This window comes from Anolis carolinensis, chromosome 1 (genome assembly GCF_035594765.1).
Source record: "Anolis carolinensis isolate JA03-04 chromosome 1, rAnoCar3.1.pri, whole genome shotgun sequence".
Taxonomy (NCBI): Eukaryota; Metazoa; Chordata; class Lepidosauria; order Squamata; family Dactyloidae; genus Anolis; species Anolis carolinensis.
In genome coordinates this window covers 91,220,546-91,237,951 of record NC_085841.1, presented here as the reverse complement: position 1 = coordinate 91,237,951, position 17,406 = coordinate 91,220,546, and the positions used below count along the sequence as shown (strand labels likewise).

The window sequence follows — 17,406 nt, the reverse complement described above, 5'->3', positions numbered from 1 at the left end:
TTTCAGTTTTCCCATACCGCTTCAGGTCATCCATGCACATCAAATGCTTAACTGCTCCAAGGACACTGAGAGCTGTGCTGGTGGTAGTGTAACTACCGGGAGGTCCAACCAAGCCAGAGAGGTCTCAGTTGAGGAGTGGAACTAAGAACACCTAACTCATTAGCACTATGGAGAAACAAACCAAAATAACTGGCTCGGTCGTCGCCCAGGATAAAAAGGACCGTGGTGGATGCTGCTGATTCTGGACATCCGTTGACAAGTGGGCTACAGAATCAAAATACAAATGAACAGTTACAGAAGCGACAGAAATATACAATACCAGAAAAAAATGGAATGCAAAGATACAGAATGGGGGACACCTGGCTTGACAGCAGTGTGTGCGAAAAAGACCTTGGAGTCCTCGTGGACAACAAGTTAAACATGAGCGAACAATGTGATGCGGCAGCTAAAAAAGCCAACAGGATTCTGGCCTGCATAAATAGGGGTATAGCGTCTAGATCCAGGGAAGTCATGCTACTCCTCTATTCTGCCTTGGTCAGACCACACCTGGAATACTGTGCCCAATATTGGGCACTGCAGTTGAAGGGAGATGTTGACAAGCTGGAAAGTGTCCAGAGGAGGGCGACTAAAATGATTAAGGGTCTGGAGAACAAGCCCTATGAGGAGCGGCTTAAAGAGCTGGGCATGTTTAGCCTGCAAAAGAGAAGGCTAAGAGGAGACATGATAGCCATGTACAAATATGTGAGGAGAAGTCATAGAGAGGAGGGAGCAAGCTTGTTTTCTGCTGCCCTGCAGACTAGGACATGGAACAATGGCTTCAAACTACAGGAAAGGAGATTCCACCTGAACATCAGGAAGAACTTCCTCACTGTGAGAGCTGTTTGACAGTGGAACTCTCTCCCCCGGGCTGTGGTGGAGGCTCCTTCTTTGGAGGCTTTTAAGCAGAGGCTGGATGGCCATATGTCGGGGGTGCTATGAATGCGATTTCCTGCTTCTTAGCGGGGGGTTGGACTGGATGGCCCATGAGGTCTCTTCCAACTCTACTATTCTATGATTCTATGAAAACCGCTTAGTTATTAAAGGTTTTGTTGTTGTTGTTGTTGTTGTTGTTAGGAAAGGGTGATAATTCTGGTCTTGTTAAGCCAACTATAGCTATGTGTTCCTTCCTACTACAGGCAGGATAAGAAATAGTTGCCTCCAGGATCCCTTACTCATTATCTGTGAACAGTAAAACAAAGAAAACAGCAAATTAGAGATCAACATGGTTTGTTTTGAGCATATTGTTAGTTTTACATAACAAATTTGTTGAGACATGTAAACTGGCTCTTCTTTTTTTGCAGTGTAGGGACCTCTGGTACCAAATTTTCTATTAAAAAAGAAACAGAAACAAATGTGCTTTGTTAATTGAGATATATTATGTCAATTCCACAAGTAGAAGGATTCCAGGTACAATGGGCCCTTTGGTTTGAGGACTATAGATCCATGGATGCTCAAGCCCCATTATATACAATGGTGTAGTAAAATTGTGTCCCTTATATAAAATGACAGAACCATGGTTTCCTTTTTTGGATTTTTAAAACATTTTCAAACTGTGGATGATGGAATCTACGGATGAAAAATCTGTGGATACAGCTGGCTGATCGTATTAATGCTTTTTAACATAGCTTATACATACATGCAGAAGTCTACATACGTAAATATATGGGAGGGGGCAATTGAAATCTTGTTATATTATATAAGTTCAAGGACATCATTATGGCAGCCCTAAGATGAACCTATCATACGATTTTCTTAGCAGAATAGTGTTTGTCATTGCTTTGCGGCCAAAAGAGTGCAACTTGTCCAAAGTCATCCAGTGGGTTTCCATGGCTGAATAGGAATTCAAACTCTAGTTTCACAGTCTCCTAGTACATCATTCCAATCATTATACCATTCTGACTCTCAAGGACATAATAATCTAAAAATGGAGAAATTGAAGAGTTATACAGAAAATGTTGTTCTCTATGTAAACAAACCATGTGTGACTTTTGCAAAGCCATCAAATCCCAATCACAGTATGCTGTTTTCTGTGCAAGCAAACATGTGCAACTTTTGTGCAGAATGAGTTTCCAAACTGTGAAGACTGTCAATCCTAGGTACATCTCTTCACAATTTTCTCAACCCTCAATAAACATGTATTTTGACCATTTACCAAATATATTTACATATTCTTTCCCGTTAGAAGTGGAAAGAAGCCCTATGTGATTTTAAAATAGGCATGGAAACATATTCAGACATACTTGATGTTGAATCAAATAGATGGACCAATTTTGGTTTCACCCCGGGGACAAGAGACATCAGGAAAGTCTTGTAGAAATCTTACTGAAATGAATTAGAGGTGCAGAAAGGGAGCCCTGGCATAGTTAAAAGAAAGGCATTTGGTCCTTTCCATGTCCATTCAGTGGTAGCTGAAGCCATATGAACAATGCGAAACATGCACAGAAAGGAATGACAGCTGTTTGAATCTCTGAAACAAATGCCAGCTTCTGTGACATGCTAATGCTATAGCATTAGCTCTTCCTTTGTACTGTGTGACTCCTGTTCGGAGAGGTTGAATAGCATAATTGAGGCACTATAACAGATGATGTGACATAACAGCTGAAATGGAAATATTATATTTCTGAAAAAGGCTAGCCTGCAGTGATAGGGCAGAGATCTTGAAGGACCTGCTTCCCAAGAATTTCTTTCATGCCTCAGGTGTCTACTTAGGTTGAATAATTTTATTGATCCTTTTGCCTGATAAACAACTGTTTGCAGTAAGATTTTTTAAGTTTGTTTGCAATCTTCACATTTTGCATCACCCTAGGAATCAACAGAAAATCAGAGAAAACTCAACACTTGAGGAATATTAATTGCTGATCGGTATGCCAGTAATGAACCACAGTACTGAAATAGTCTTATTAGAGCTTTTTGGTTTGACTACAACTTTATTTATTTCAAATACTGTACATACTCTTTTAACTATACTATGGGGGGGTTTTTTGCCAAATGTTACTACATTAGTTTTCCTCGGACATTTCAACTACCTTACAGTTTTATTTCTATGTGCCTTGCATAAATGAAAATAACAGTTATCAAGAGTTACAATGTGCATGTTTAGATTGAGCTGTTTAGTAAAAATTATTGAAACTGAGGGGTCTCTTACAGACTTTCCTTAAAGAATAGGGCAAAAAAATTGACAGATGTGGATGATAGTTTCCTAAATAGATGGTAGCTGATTGTTTAACAACTGTGTGTGTGCCTTCATGGTGCCTCCATGAATTTGATAGGCAAGGAATACTCAGGGCTGATCCTGCTTAGCTTCCAAGATCAGACAGAATCTGGTGCCTTTAGGCCTGTTCAGCACTTAATAGAATTTAAATAGCTTTTGACAGAAAAGTTTTATCAATGAAGGGTGCTGCACCTGTGACTTGAAATAGGTTATTTCAAAGCTCCTTCATTTAAAAACGCTGGAAATGCAATAAATGAGTGTAAATGCAATAAATAAAATTGAACTTCATGTGCAGTAGGTAAAAATGATTTAAAAATTGTGTTCAATGATTCAGTTATAATAGACTACATTCTTAGAAAATGGTAAATATTTATACCAACTGGTTCTGCTTGTTTTGTTTTTTTGTTTTGTTTTTTGTTTTTCTTTACAAAACTGCATTCTCACTGTGCAAAAAGGAAGTAGAATCTACTTTAGAACACTTTGTTCTGATATGAAGCTAATATTTTGAAATTACAGCATTAGCATCATGTGCAATCTTTGTTTTTACTGTAAATATGTAAATCTGCAGGCAGTTGCCATTCACAAAAGGGATTATAACTCATGTTTGTAGACTTCTGACCAAAGTATACCTTAGGACTACTCTGAAGGACCTAGATAATGCCTAGAAAAAGATTCTTTCTAGGCCTCCAGAGCACTTCTGTGGTCACTTTTTAGAAGAATTTCTGGAGATCTAGAGGGAACACATCTCTGGGCATTTTCTAGGTTCTCCAAACTGATTCTATGGCATTCAAACTCTTGGCTTATAAATGAAACCACATTGAAAGAGCTAAATGTAATATGTCAATTCTTTCCAGTAACATGTATTTTGTAGAAAATTTTGAATTAGAAAATTGTTTGCTTCCTCTAAATTAGGATCTGAATTAGTGTATTCAACTGACTTCTAGGGTTGTGTAATTTAGGTAAACCGTGATCTGTTTTGGTGTCCTGGATTTTGTTAGGCTGCCCAAATTTTTTGGGATCCTTCCGAATATAGGAGGACAGAAATAAATTTTCAATTCGGGAAGCCAAAAGATTTGTTTTCTTGTCAGCCCACTGCCGGCAATGGGGGAGACTTCCCAGGCTCTCCTTCCTGTCGTTTTAGACATCGTTTGTTCTTATATCCTTCATTAAGAACTGGATTAAAAGCACCAGAGTTAAGATACCACTCTTTCTGGGATCCCTTACATTTTGTCTTTCAAGGAGATTTGGATTTTAAGGAAAAGGCTTAAGAAACCTCCTGTTCCTGGGATCCTTTCTCATCTGTCTTTAAAGGAAACCTGGATTTAAGGCAAGGGCTTAAGAAAATGCCCTTTCTGGGATCCTCTCCTTTCTAGCGGCTGCCTCCCTCCCCACACTCCACATGTTGCCGAAAGAAACTGAAAGTAGCCATTTTTCGGCAGCCACTGTTCTCATGTGGTCAAAAAAACATGGCTGCGGAGCCCTTGCCGTTACGGACATTTGAAGAAGCCAAATAAGCTGAACACCGTTTTTTAAAGCAGATCCAGGCACAACCCTATTGACTTCCTGAACAAAACTTTATAATGCCCATTTGAACTACAGCTGTTAACAAGTCAGATTATAACTAAAACTGCAAAATCTTCCCTATAGAGTCAATGTGATATGATAGTGAAACTCATGAGTTTATTGAGAAAAACTTCAAGAAAATTGGACACTGCTCTCTCTGTTTGTTAAAAGTGAAACAAATAAATACCTTTTTAGGTCTAGTTGTGGTTTGACCTACACAGACAAAAAAGTGAATTCATAACTTCATATTGGTTTGGTTGGTATATGCAATTTTATTTTAACTGTAAATCAGCCAAACACTTGTATATTTGCACTCTGTCTCTTTAAGGATATTAAGGTGAAAGATATTACAGTAATAAACAGCTTTAAAATATTACAACTATAATATTTTATAAAGGAGTAGAACATTTTTCACAGAAAAATTAATTAGTAGAACATTTTCCAATTTGAATGTTTTCCTGCCTGATGTTATTCCATGTTTCTCTAGAATTATGGTTCCTGGTTGACAGTGAACATTATTGGAGAATCATTTTGAGAAGGAAATTAATGTTGGCAACATCTTCCTTCTTGGGTTTCTGCAAAAGCTGTATCTCCACATTGTGTTGACAACAGTGAGGGAGATGTAGATGATAGGTCACTTTTTACCTTATGTATAAAATCCTGTTCCTTTGCACTAAGTTTAATAAAAGAAACAGTCCACACCTTGGGTGTTTTGGGTGAATGGAAATTTATGTAAACAATTGAAAGCTGTTTTGACCTAAACCACAGATAACTATCTTGAGGCTTTGCTCTGAGGCAATGAGTTCTGAATGAAAGTGGAATCAGAATAACAAACACAGTGTTCCACATTCCTTCATTACACACTAGTGTTGCTTTAATTCTCAGGATAGAAGACCCACAAAAATTAGATTTGGCTAATGGCTATTTCCCCCAGATTTCTTGCCAATGTTTTATAGGGAGGCAAACAGACCCCAGATTTTGTTAGCAGTGAATTCTGGTCATATTGACAGGACTCTTAGAAATATTCTTCTTTAATGATGAAATTAAATTAACAAAATTAACTTGTCAGTATAAAAATGCAAGCATTTTATTAAGGAAAAAAATACTGCATGAAACTTAAAAGGGACTGTTTTCAGGATTTTATTTGTATCTGCTGAAACTGAATCAAGTTCTGTCAACATTTTGCATGGAATTCATCTGCTACCTGTGAATCTTTATAAATGAAGACATTGAGCACTGAACCTGGATGCTGCATGGAAAACCTGTCCTTTATCTGTCACCTGTGTCATTCATTTAAAAAGTGCAACTATTACGTCTGAGCAGAGCTTAGCTAGGAAATAACTGAGGGATGCTATTGATTTTGTTTAATTTCTGAATACAGATTTGAACAGTTTTTAAAACTATTTTTCTATTTTTCTTGAAATTGTTGGGGCTATTTCTGTATTATAAAGCAGATAACAAACTTCTTAAATAGCCTGTGCTGAAATGAGTCAGACAATTTGGCAAATTGAAGAGCATCTTCTAAAGGTCATTTACCAGTGAGGCAGTTTCTCTTTCTTCCCCCTCCCCCCCCCTTTATATTTGTATTGGATGAATCTTCATAAGACAAATGAATTGACTAAATATTGAGTCGAGTCTCTTTATTAAATACGTATATCAATTTTCTCTCTCTCTGTCTCTCTGCCTCTACTTTCTATTTTGCTCCTAAAGATTCATATTCAGAGGACAGAGGGATGTGACCACATGACTTGCTCTCAGTGTAACACTAATTTCTGTTATCGCTGTGGGGAAAGATACCGCCAGCTCCGTTTCTTTGGAGATCATACGTCAAACCTCAGTATATTTGGATGCAAATATCGCTACCTCCCCGAGAGACCACATTTAAGGAGATTTGTGAGAGGCTCTGTCTGTGGTGAGTTGATGACAATACCTTGCAGAGAGATGTGCTTTATGAAGACATCACTGAGTGTAGACGAAAGCATGAGAAATCTTCCTGAAGATAGACAGTCTGCAAACACAAATTTCACTCTATGCATCAGAGAAAATACACTCAGTTTATGGAAGCTTGCACTACCATCTTTGCTCTCAATCTCTAAGGTGCAACAAATTGTGGTTATATACCCTCCTGTATGGGATGCAAGAAAAGTGCCCCCCCCCCCAAAAAAAAGAAACTTTAAAACATTTTCACAATTTAAAATGAAAAAGATTTAACACCGCCTTGAGTCCCCCTGGGGGTGAGAAAGGCGGTAAATAAATATGCTAAATAAATAAATAAAATCATTAAAAAATAAACACATGTTTTAAAATAGGAATAAAATATCCCCATTCAAAAGCTCCCCTGTTTACATGTTAAAAGTCTGCTTTTAAATCCCTCTGCCAATGAAAGAACAGCAGGGAGGGGGGCAGCCTGGCTTCACATGGAAGGTCCTCCTAGTAGATGGGAGCCACCATCAAGAAGGCTCTCTCTCAGGTCCTCACTCATCAAGCCTGCAATGGTGGTGGGGCAGAAAGAAAGGCTGCTCCGGAATATCTTAATGCTCTGGCAAGTTCATATAGGAGATATGGTCTTTCAGATAGTGATAATCTGATATACTGATATGCCAGTCTTACACAGCCATGTCTTAGATATTTGACCTATAGCATATGTTCTTAAGGTTCAATTTAGTTAATTTAAAAAGTGCCATTGTATAGTGTGACTGACACCACCTGAAATTCACAACAATGTGGATGTCTTAACTATTTGTTGCCATAGGTACAACTTACATATGTGTTTCTTCAAATATACAGGTGGATGTTGCTTGAGCCCAACAGAAATATATTGAGGGAAATAGTATTTGCCCCAGAAGCCGCAACTTACAACAGAACACATATTTTTGGTTGTGGATATTAGGACCAGCTAACATGTTGAATTGCCCCATTTGTAGCACAAACTTTCACAAAATATGCCAACTGAACATGATAGCTGGCTCTAATAGTGTAGAATTGGTCAACTAGTGACTTGGCATGCTGGCTCTATATCAGCGTTATAAGTACATTTATACATGATGATCAGGCAATGGGGTGAGCAGCACATACCTCATTTATACACCTGTGTGCTTTCTCATGTCTTTGTTAGGTTTGATTTCCAGTGCAAATGTATTATTTTAAATTTCAACAATTGAATTAAGCATGTTAAGCAAGAGTCATAAAGAGCTAGAAGAGAAGAAAGCCTGTATTGCTGTTTTCTCAAATGCAATTTGTGTCTGGTCTAAAAGTATTAACAACAAAGCTACATTCAGTGCATTGGCTTTCTTGTGTCCTTGTTGTATTTCTTTAAGTAAGGATATAAGCTAGGATTGGCAACTCCATCCAATGTAAGAGCTATCTGTGTCTCTCATGGTGAGAAAGGCTCTCAAGTGCTCCAATTTAATTTGCTCACCCTTTGGTATAAATCATACTCTTACTAGATATTAAGTTTGAAAACTTGTGATAACTGCATGACATACATCTCATTAGAAACTTGGAAATGGGCTTATCTTGAGGATAACTTCTCAGAAAAGACTGTGGGGGTTTTCACTCTAAAAGAATCTAAGTTAAATTTGCCATATCACTAAAATGACTTTAAAAGCAAAACAGTTAATTTAAAGGATGCACTGGCATTCTGCGTATACTCAAGAACTGTTGCTTTACTCAGAGAGAGGGGGGGGGGGTGAGAGACCTCAGTATGCTTGAAAATCATGCCATCTGTCTTGACAACAATAATTCATACATTGGTTTTACACATTGGGATAGGATGATAATCATTTAGATTCTTCTTTGGAATATGCCCTGTACATAGGCTCAAAAATGCTTTGCTTTATTGGACAGGAGTTTTTGGGACTCCAACTCCCATACTTCATTATCGTTAGTTATATTGGCAATGATGATGGAAGTTATAGGCCTAAAACACCATATAACTGTTGTAATGTTAGTACATACATATTTCTTTCTCAGTCACACAAAAATTTCAATATTGGGTATCTTAATTTTAAATAAGGCATTTAAATTAGTTGTTTAAATTGGTGGTAACAATCTTTTATTTATTTATTTATTTATTTAGTTATTTACTTTTATCCTCCTTTTTTACTGGATAGGACTCCAAGTGACGACCAAAACAGAAAAAAACAAAGCTGTGTAATACAGATAGCCATCATCCTCTCAACCCAACATGTAACCAATAAATCATATTGCATAAAACACAAATTACATAAATATAAAAAAAGCCTAAAAGTGATCACATATATCATTCTCATTAAGATCCCTATGCCTCAGGCTACTGAGGTTATTCTAAAACATTAAAACATTAAACTAAATGTCTCAGAGCTCTAAGTCCTTGTCTGACCAAGATAAGCTGCTGTTATGTGTTATCAGGGAAGGCCTGCTTCCATAAAAAGGTTTTCACCTGGGAGCAAAAGACCAATCACGTGGGGCCAAATGCAACTCTTTGGAGAGGGAGTTCCAGAGTCATGAGGCCACCACCGAAAAGGCTCGCTCTCTCGTTCCCACCAACCATACTTATGACGGGAGTAGGACCGAGAGGAGGGCCTCTCCTGATCTCAGGGCTCATGTGGGCTGATAGGAGGAGATGCGGTCATATGTTTTTGAAACTGAGATCGTAAGAAAGATCTTGATAGAAAACAGATCTAAAGGAAGACTCTTCTTTCTGGACATCTCTGGGGACATTTTCTACCAGATTAAGCAATTAACAAAGGAGCACTGAGAGGAATTAGTCATGCAAATTTAAACTATTTCCTTTGTGTGGTTCATGACAGTGGCTCATGACACAGAAGCCATTAAGAAATGACTAAGAGGAAATTTCCAAACAATGTTAATATATCGTAATAAGCCATATTATTGCACAGTGCTTTCCCATAGGTGTTAATACATAGTCATAATACAGGGAGTAAAAAGAACAAGCAAAAAGAAAAGATTGATAAAAGTTCAAACATTGATAGTCATGCTGGTGTTGACATTACATCTACTGCGTTTTTAGAGAAAGAGCATAGTCTGTAGACTTTCTATTACCTCTGGAAATAACAAAAACTGGTAGCTGCAACAATGATAATTACATTTGCTTTCTGTATAGCAGCTCTTGGAACGGATAACTCAATAAAACATAATAGATGTACTGGCTGTTCCATTGCACAATTACTGCAATGTTAACTAAATTATCAATAGAGGCTTCCAATCTTAGGTACAAATGCTGAGACTTTTTATAAATTGAAAGAACAGAGGAGTTTATTTGCAGGTTCTCATAAGAGAAACCTGATTTCTGCCAAGTGGCCCCTCTTCTCCTGCATCCTTATCCCATTTACAGTGTTAACTATAGTCCTTTAAGGTCAGGGAACACCATAAAAGGTGACTCTTATTTTTGAAAGCTGTCAAAATTGAAGGTAAAGCTCTCATTTACCTGCCTTTCCAAGGCTGCTTTGGGAAATTAAGGAGGCTGGCTATGCAGACCTTTGGCCATGTGTTGGCAAGGATTGAAAGCCCTCTGCTAGCTTCAACATGAGTAAAATGCAGGTCTCTCAAATTTAGGAAGATGATAATGCAATATCTGATTTCAATTAAGCAAATTAAATAATGGATCACATACAGAGGCAAAGCAAGTCATGACATATGTTACTCTTGCATTTGTAGTTCCCTCACCCATGCAGTACTAAGAGATTTAGCTTTAGTGAGTACAGAAATATATACAATTTCATGTAACATTATTTTCTTTTGCAGGTGGGAAGTTGCTAATTGCACCATTGATACTGGTTTTGGGACTAATAATGGGAGCCATAGCTGTTATAGTAGGTAAGACTAAAATGTATGCCCTTAATTATAATAGTGTATGAAATGATGTGTTGAAAAATGTAGTGCATGACAACTCTCAAATCTGTGGAATTAATATACGATTATCCACAACTTCACTTACTCACTTAAGGCACCTTTGTTTGGCCTATAAAAATAATGTTTGCTATTATCCGCAATTTTACATATCCATTCAAAGCCCAGGAACATATCACTTTTTGATATGGGGGTCAATACTGTATTTATTTTAGAGCAAAGAAGGCTGTCATCAGAAAGTTGTTGGGGTTTTTTCCAGTAAAAAAGATGAAAAAAGTAATATGTCAGGAATATGTGGCTTTTGAGGTTTGGGTCTGTTTCCAGAAATCTGAAGATCTGCAAATAAATAATTTAGTGGAATATAATGAGTGATTGGGGATGTTTTAAAAACAGAGGGAAAGCTAAGTGACATAATTTTTAGTGAATAATAACTCGAAGAACTTAGCAATAAAAAATGACTTCAGAATTTATTCCATATGGCATATTATTGGATAACATCCATTTACTATATGAATAAACAATGAATATATTGTCTTGAATGATAAGGCTTCTGTGAATACAAGGGACATAAATTTAGTATGTAATGTTGTCGGTGAATTTTTTTTTTCTATTTTCTCATTTTTCACACTACTGGAGGGGGCATTCATCAAAAAGTGGGAAATAGTGAAAGTCACATTCACATTTCTCCCCACTTCCTCCTCCTCCTCCTCCTCCTCCTCCTCCTCCTCTTCTGCTTGCTAGCTGGAGTGTTTTACAAACCGCAATCAACCAAGAGCATGCTCCTACTGTCTGTAACAAAATTCAGATTCTGCCCTTCTACCGACTGAGTATTCATTTTCCAGATATCCAAAATACAGTAGACTCCAGAAACTGAAACTTTTTGCTGCTGCCGCCTTTTCTGCCTTTTAGGAAAGGGGGCTAATAACACATCCAGTGCCTGATGATTTTTTTCTCAAAGGGTTTTTCTGACTCTACCACTGTCAGAAATTTGATGTGGGGAAGAGAAGGCGAAATAACCCTGGGTCCTGCAGTTTATCTCACACACAAAGTCCCTATTTTAAACAGATGCTAGGGAGGGAAAAGTCCAAATACATTCAGTGCCATGATGCACGGTGGGGTGGACAACCTGTAAATGATACACAAAGGGCAAATGCAACCTAGAAAGGCCATTAAAAGGTGGTGAAAATTCCACATTATTTGCCATATTATTGGGTGCTAGCATGGTGTTGGATTTAAGCATGCATTGACATGTTGTATTTTCCCTTGTTTTGGGCAGGTTTTTTTGTGTTCCCTATCTATTGCCTTTGTAAAAAGAAGAGGAAAAGACCACGGACAGAAATGCCTTGGTATGAGTGAACACTCTCATGTCTGAAGGGAGCTGGTCCTGAAAGGCTTAAGCAAAGATGTGCAACATGGCAATATTGTGCTGGTTAACTGTCCCGAAGCTGCATCCTTGGCAGAGAATCAGGAGGGATCTGCCACATTCCTTCTGCACAGTACACTACTTGAGACAGGCCAGATTGCTTTTGTGCTCTGGTGCCTCAGAAAAATGGAGGTTTCTAAATATGTTTATTTTTTTAACTTGCACCACAAGGTTTAGATCAATTTTTATTTTCTTGGACAGCCTGTATCTACACTGTGCCTGCATATCTACTGATGAGCCGATGAAAAAAACATTTAATTTGGTAACATATTTTTTTAGTTACTGACCTAATACTAGGCCTTTGGGGGGAAATATCTGGATTCAATGTGAGTGAAGATTATTTGCTTTATTTTAGAGTTTGGTTCCATGGGTGACATCCTGTCAGGTGCTGAATTCGGTAGTTAATTATTTTATATATGCAACTTTGTCTATGAATCATGAATCGTGTGTGTGTTAGTAGCTCTTGCTAATCCCAGTACTTTAAAGAGAATATGATGGGAAATGATTAGAGAAGTAGAGATTCCAGTTGATTTTTGAAGTGACTGAGATTAATACTTTAAAACCTTGGGAGAACATGTATGTTATCTCAGTAGTTTTGAATTGTACAAGCAATTTAGTGAAAATAACTTTTCACTCTATTTAATTTTCAAATACATTGAGGTGAGATAGGGAAAGAGATAACAAACTGCCTTCAGTTCTGGAATCTGACATACAAGCACTGTTTGGTGAATATACACATAATAGGCTAGTAATTTGATATTTGAATATGCCATAGCATGTGGCCAAAAAATGTGGCCAAAATCAAAAGAAAAACCCCAGAAAACTTGCCAGTATATTTTGGACTTTACAGTGTGGTTGGTAAAATAGCCATTGACTCTAGAGCTGTCTAGAAATATATTATCATTTTCAATCTATTTCCATACCTCCAGATATTAATGTAAGGCCAGATGAAACTCAGGGCCAGATAGCAGTTTCCTTCATACAGTAAAAAGCAGTGCACTTGCCCTTGTGTGTAGCTTTTTTGGAAAAATCTTGATTTGCTAGATATCCTTGATTCTTGCCCAAAATGTTGGAATGATTGTGAATGCTGAATGAATGGCACACTCTTTGTACATGTGTTATCCCAGCGTGCTCAGTTTTCTATGTCTGGGTCTTATACTTTTTTAAAAAAAGTTTGTTACTGAATATTGGAATTGGCCCATAAGTGCAAACATATTACATATGAACAGTTGAATTGCCATTAGTGAAATTATATGCTTTAAAAAAAACAATTCAGTCTGGTAAAACCCAGTGACACTTCTTTTGAGTGCTGGAGCAATTATCTGGAGTTACTTTATTTATATATATTTTTCAAAATGGATACCAAGACATACAGCTACTTGATTTAAATTGAGTAATGAGGAGAATTAAGGACATTTTAAAAATGTTTGTTACATTCTACTAACACTGATGCAAGCAAGAAAAGTGGGGAAGGATAATCCTTTGGTGAATGGAAGAAGTTTTGATTTGGTAGAATTAGTTTCCCGTTCACCATCTTAGAGTCGCCTCCAATGTTGCTTAAAAGGGCATCCGAACCATCCAGAGCAAATTTCCAAATTCTTGCATGGGAGATTGGGAACCAATGAAAACTGTTTCCCTCCTTTATTTTAGTGCAGGGCCTGAGAATCATGTATCCTCCAGATGATTCTGGACTGCTCATACCAGCAGTCCTGGCCAAAACAGCTGTGTTAAAGAATTCTTGGAGCTACAGTCAAACAATTTATGGAGAGCCAGCCTCCCATCCCTGAATCAGCAGGTGCCAGGGGCCCCCTTTCTATTGCCAGAGCTCTGCTCACAGGATCTTAAGACCTATGTTGGTGTATAAATGCACTCCTTCTCATGTGTCGAAGAGTTTTTTTAATCCAAGATCATCTTGGCCAAAAAAAATAGTAGAGTAGATAGTGGAATTGCAAGTCCTGTGTTGTGTGTGGTTATTTGGTGTCCATTTTACCTCAAAATCTTACAACTCTAAATGACAGAAGAAGTTCATTGATCAGTAGACAACAGATTGTAATGCATCATATGGATTAATCATTGGATCTCAAAGTCTCTGCAGAATTTGGTTGAGGATATAATTTTTCAGGTGGCATGTCCACCTTTGCTTGTGGTTTAATGTGCTAACACCAGTCTGCTTTGCTATGTGATATCCCAGCAGTCCATACGCTATCACATTTTCCTCTGCTAAAATTGGAGTGCTTTTGATAGATTTCAAAACTCAGCTTCATTAGAATCAAAATATGGTTTTAAAGTGAACTAGTTTCTGTTAAAATTCATCACTGTGAGTTGAAATCTAGGGTTCTTATTCTATCAGTAGGGAAGGTCCTTGAGTGGAGTTCAGCTTGAAAATGTCTGAGTGGTAGAAGTCCTTTTCAGCTCCCTTTCCACCTTGAAAGTGCCATTGCCTCCACTGTTCTGTCTGATCTCCCAGTCTTCAGAAACAGATTTTATGATTACTTTGTGGATTGCACAGAAAATGAGGAATGGTGAAGAACACTCCTTCCATCAGTCAACAGAAAATATCTGCTGAATCAAAAGGTTTCTGCTAGAAGGAACGTTTCTTGCCAAGGCAGACATTCATTTGCCCAGACCTTATCATCATGTTTGGAGTAGATCTGTTGAAGTCAGCATGACGGACTTGTCATGGAGCTAGGTTTCAGTGAGTCTTTACTGAGCATGGCAAGATTTAGATCCAACTTCACATTGCTACAAATTGTTTAACTTGCTTAATACATTTCTCAGTTATTATGTTGTCTCTTAAAGTTGACTGCTGCCTTAAACACGCCTCTTTAAAGATTGTATTCTTTAACCTAGCCCCCCGGTAATTGTGTTTTCTCAGGCCAAACTTGTGTATTGTCTTTTGTTTACTCAGGGATTTTAGTCCTTCATTATAATGTCAAATAGTTCTGTAAGAAACTTTTCTAATATTTAGAAAAAAAGTTCAGATGTTCAAATTCTGCACAAAGCTTGGTGTGCAGGATGCATTAAAGCAATGTCAAGATCTCGTGTTTGAATTAAGAATAATTGATGTATCACTGGATATTTTCTGTAATGTTTCCACATATATTTTGTGCTCCTTCTACACAATTGAAATACACTGCTTACTGTTCATAATGGTTGGACCTGGTCCAGGAACCTTGATCTGCAGTGGTAAGTTGCATTCAGGGATCTCACTGCTTTGGCATCTTACCAAGAAGACAGTAAGCACTGTCTTGACAGTGACAATTGTTTGTTGGCACAGGACTGATTCAACACACACTCCATCCCTCCAGCAAAGCATTTGAAATATTGGAGTAAACAACGCCAACTCTTGTTCTCTTCCAGTGGTGTGTGTGCAAGCTGTACATCATTACACAGTACCTCTGGATTGCTGCAGGTTTTCTTGGTTATTTAGCACTTCTTCGTGCATATAGGACTACATCCCTGGAGAGCAATCATGTTCATGAAGCTCACTTCAGTATGTGAACCACTCTTGCTGGATAAAACCCCGTATGCTTATCCTTTATTACTTTGAGACATCGGAAATATATTTGCCTGTTACCTCAACTCATTGAAAAGCCTCTATTAAGGTAAATGAAATGCATTGATAGTGTTCATGCTTATATATAATAGGGATGTAGATATTTTCTACCAAAATACATACATACTTATGCTGTTTACTAACTCAAAATATGTCATTTTAGGACTCAAATGCATGTCAAATTCTAGTGCTGTTCTTTTATGCATTACATGTGCAGATTTAGATACTTTGAGTATACTGAGTATACTCTGAAAAAATATTAACTTCCCCTTTTCATCATTATTCTTAAGTTAACTTTAATAATAAACAAATGAAACCATTCAGTTTACAGCCCTTTGATTCATTCCTGATTGTGTACCAAAACTTGGGTTAAAATTACTTCTTTAAATCTGTTTTAGAGTTGTTTCTCAAACATTATAAGTCATTATTTGGCCTTATGTAACTTTTGTATTCTGTCACTTTGTAAATCAAATAGGCTACTCCAGTGAAACAAAACTATCCAAGTGCCACAGTAATAGAACATATCTCTACAAGATATTCAATTTAGTTAATCTAAATATGAAGGCACCAATCAGAGGAAACTAACTTAAAATGTCGTTTAAATACTGAAATAATTCTGAGATCTCCTTTTAGGCTAGAACTCACTTTGCCTTTTATTATTTTGACCATGAAAAATAAAGAGGGTCAAACAATTTTGTCCCATAATAGTTCATGGTCCTGCTTCTGCCTATATATTTGTTGTTTCCATGTATTCAGACATTTCTCAAATAAAGCTAATTGTATTAGTATTGCAAATACAAAACAACATTATGATGTTCCTGTTAGTTATACAGACTGTAGCAAGCTGTTACTTTGATATCATTGGAGCAACTCTTGACATTCAGCTTACATTTTGATTAAGTAACTGGGCAAGTTTACTGGTTCCTATCAAGAAACAAAATAAATTCCAATTGTAAACAAAAATGTAAGGCTACAAGAAAATAGAATTTCATTACTTCAGATTTTCTAGTACAATATCTCTAAAACCATTCCAAGCATTTATAATGCACTGAGTGCCTTAACAGTGGATAGTTGAAATCACTGGAAAATGCATGCTTCTGATTTTGGTAAAATCTGCCAATTTCTCACCTTGAACTATAAAATATAATTGTACTCCTGGGAGAAAAAGATCACATATTTTTGCTCTTTCTTTTGTTTTCAGATTGAAACTATTAAGGTCTCCTTATGAATAAAGTATTCCGGTTTTGTGGATTTATCATAGGGACAGAGGCAAATAAATCATTGACAAAAGTAATACCTTGTCTAAAAAGTAATACCTTGAAAATATATCAAGTAACTTATTAGCTTAAACTTTAGTTATAGTGCCAGCTGCTCTTCCTTGTTGGCCAGAGATCCCAGTCCAGCAAGGGTGATTCATTCCTGAAATGAGGCTCCCATGGATGTGCTGCCCTTGTGGTTGTGATCCCTTATTGTTAAAAACATGCACAACATGGCAAACCCCTGACTTCAGCATGACACCTGCACAGCCAAGCAGATTGTCGCTTAGTGCCACTAGATCTGATAGTACCAGTTGGTTATATGTACATTAACTCCAGACACACTTTTCTATCACTAGATGGTCAGACGTTGCCATTACCAACCATTTGTGTGCAGGTAGATCCTTATTTGCATCTTTTTGTATGGCGGTGGGCAGTTTGGATTAGGGAAATAGAGTTTCGCAGAGTGTTGAATGTGTAGTGTTTACTGAACGTCTTGAATATGTGC

General features: G+C 37.3%; 1 protein-coding gene across 1 annotated transcript in view; it reads left to right on the top strand.

The window, feature by feature from the left end:
* Positions 1-13,662, top strand: part of rnf217 (ring finger protein 217) — a 51,590-nt gene extending 37,928 nt beyond the window's left edge. The window contains exons 4-6 of the mRNA XM_062979064.1: positions 6,524-6,725; positions 10,559-10,630; positions 11,940-13,662. Coding sequence (XP_062835134.1) covers positions 6,524-6,725; positions 10,559-10,630; positions 11,940-12,019 — 354 coding nt within the window. The 3' untranslated portion in view covers positions 12,020-13,662. The remainder of the gene's footprint in view (positions 1-6,523; positions 6,726-10,558; positions 10,631-11,939) is intronic.
* Positions 13,663-17,406: the final 3,744 nt, after the last annotated feature.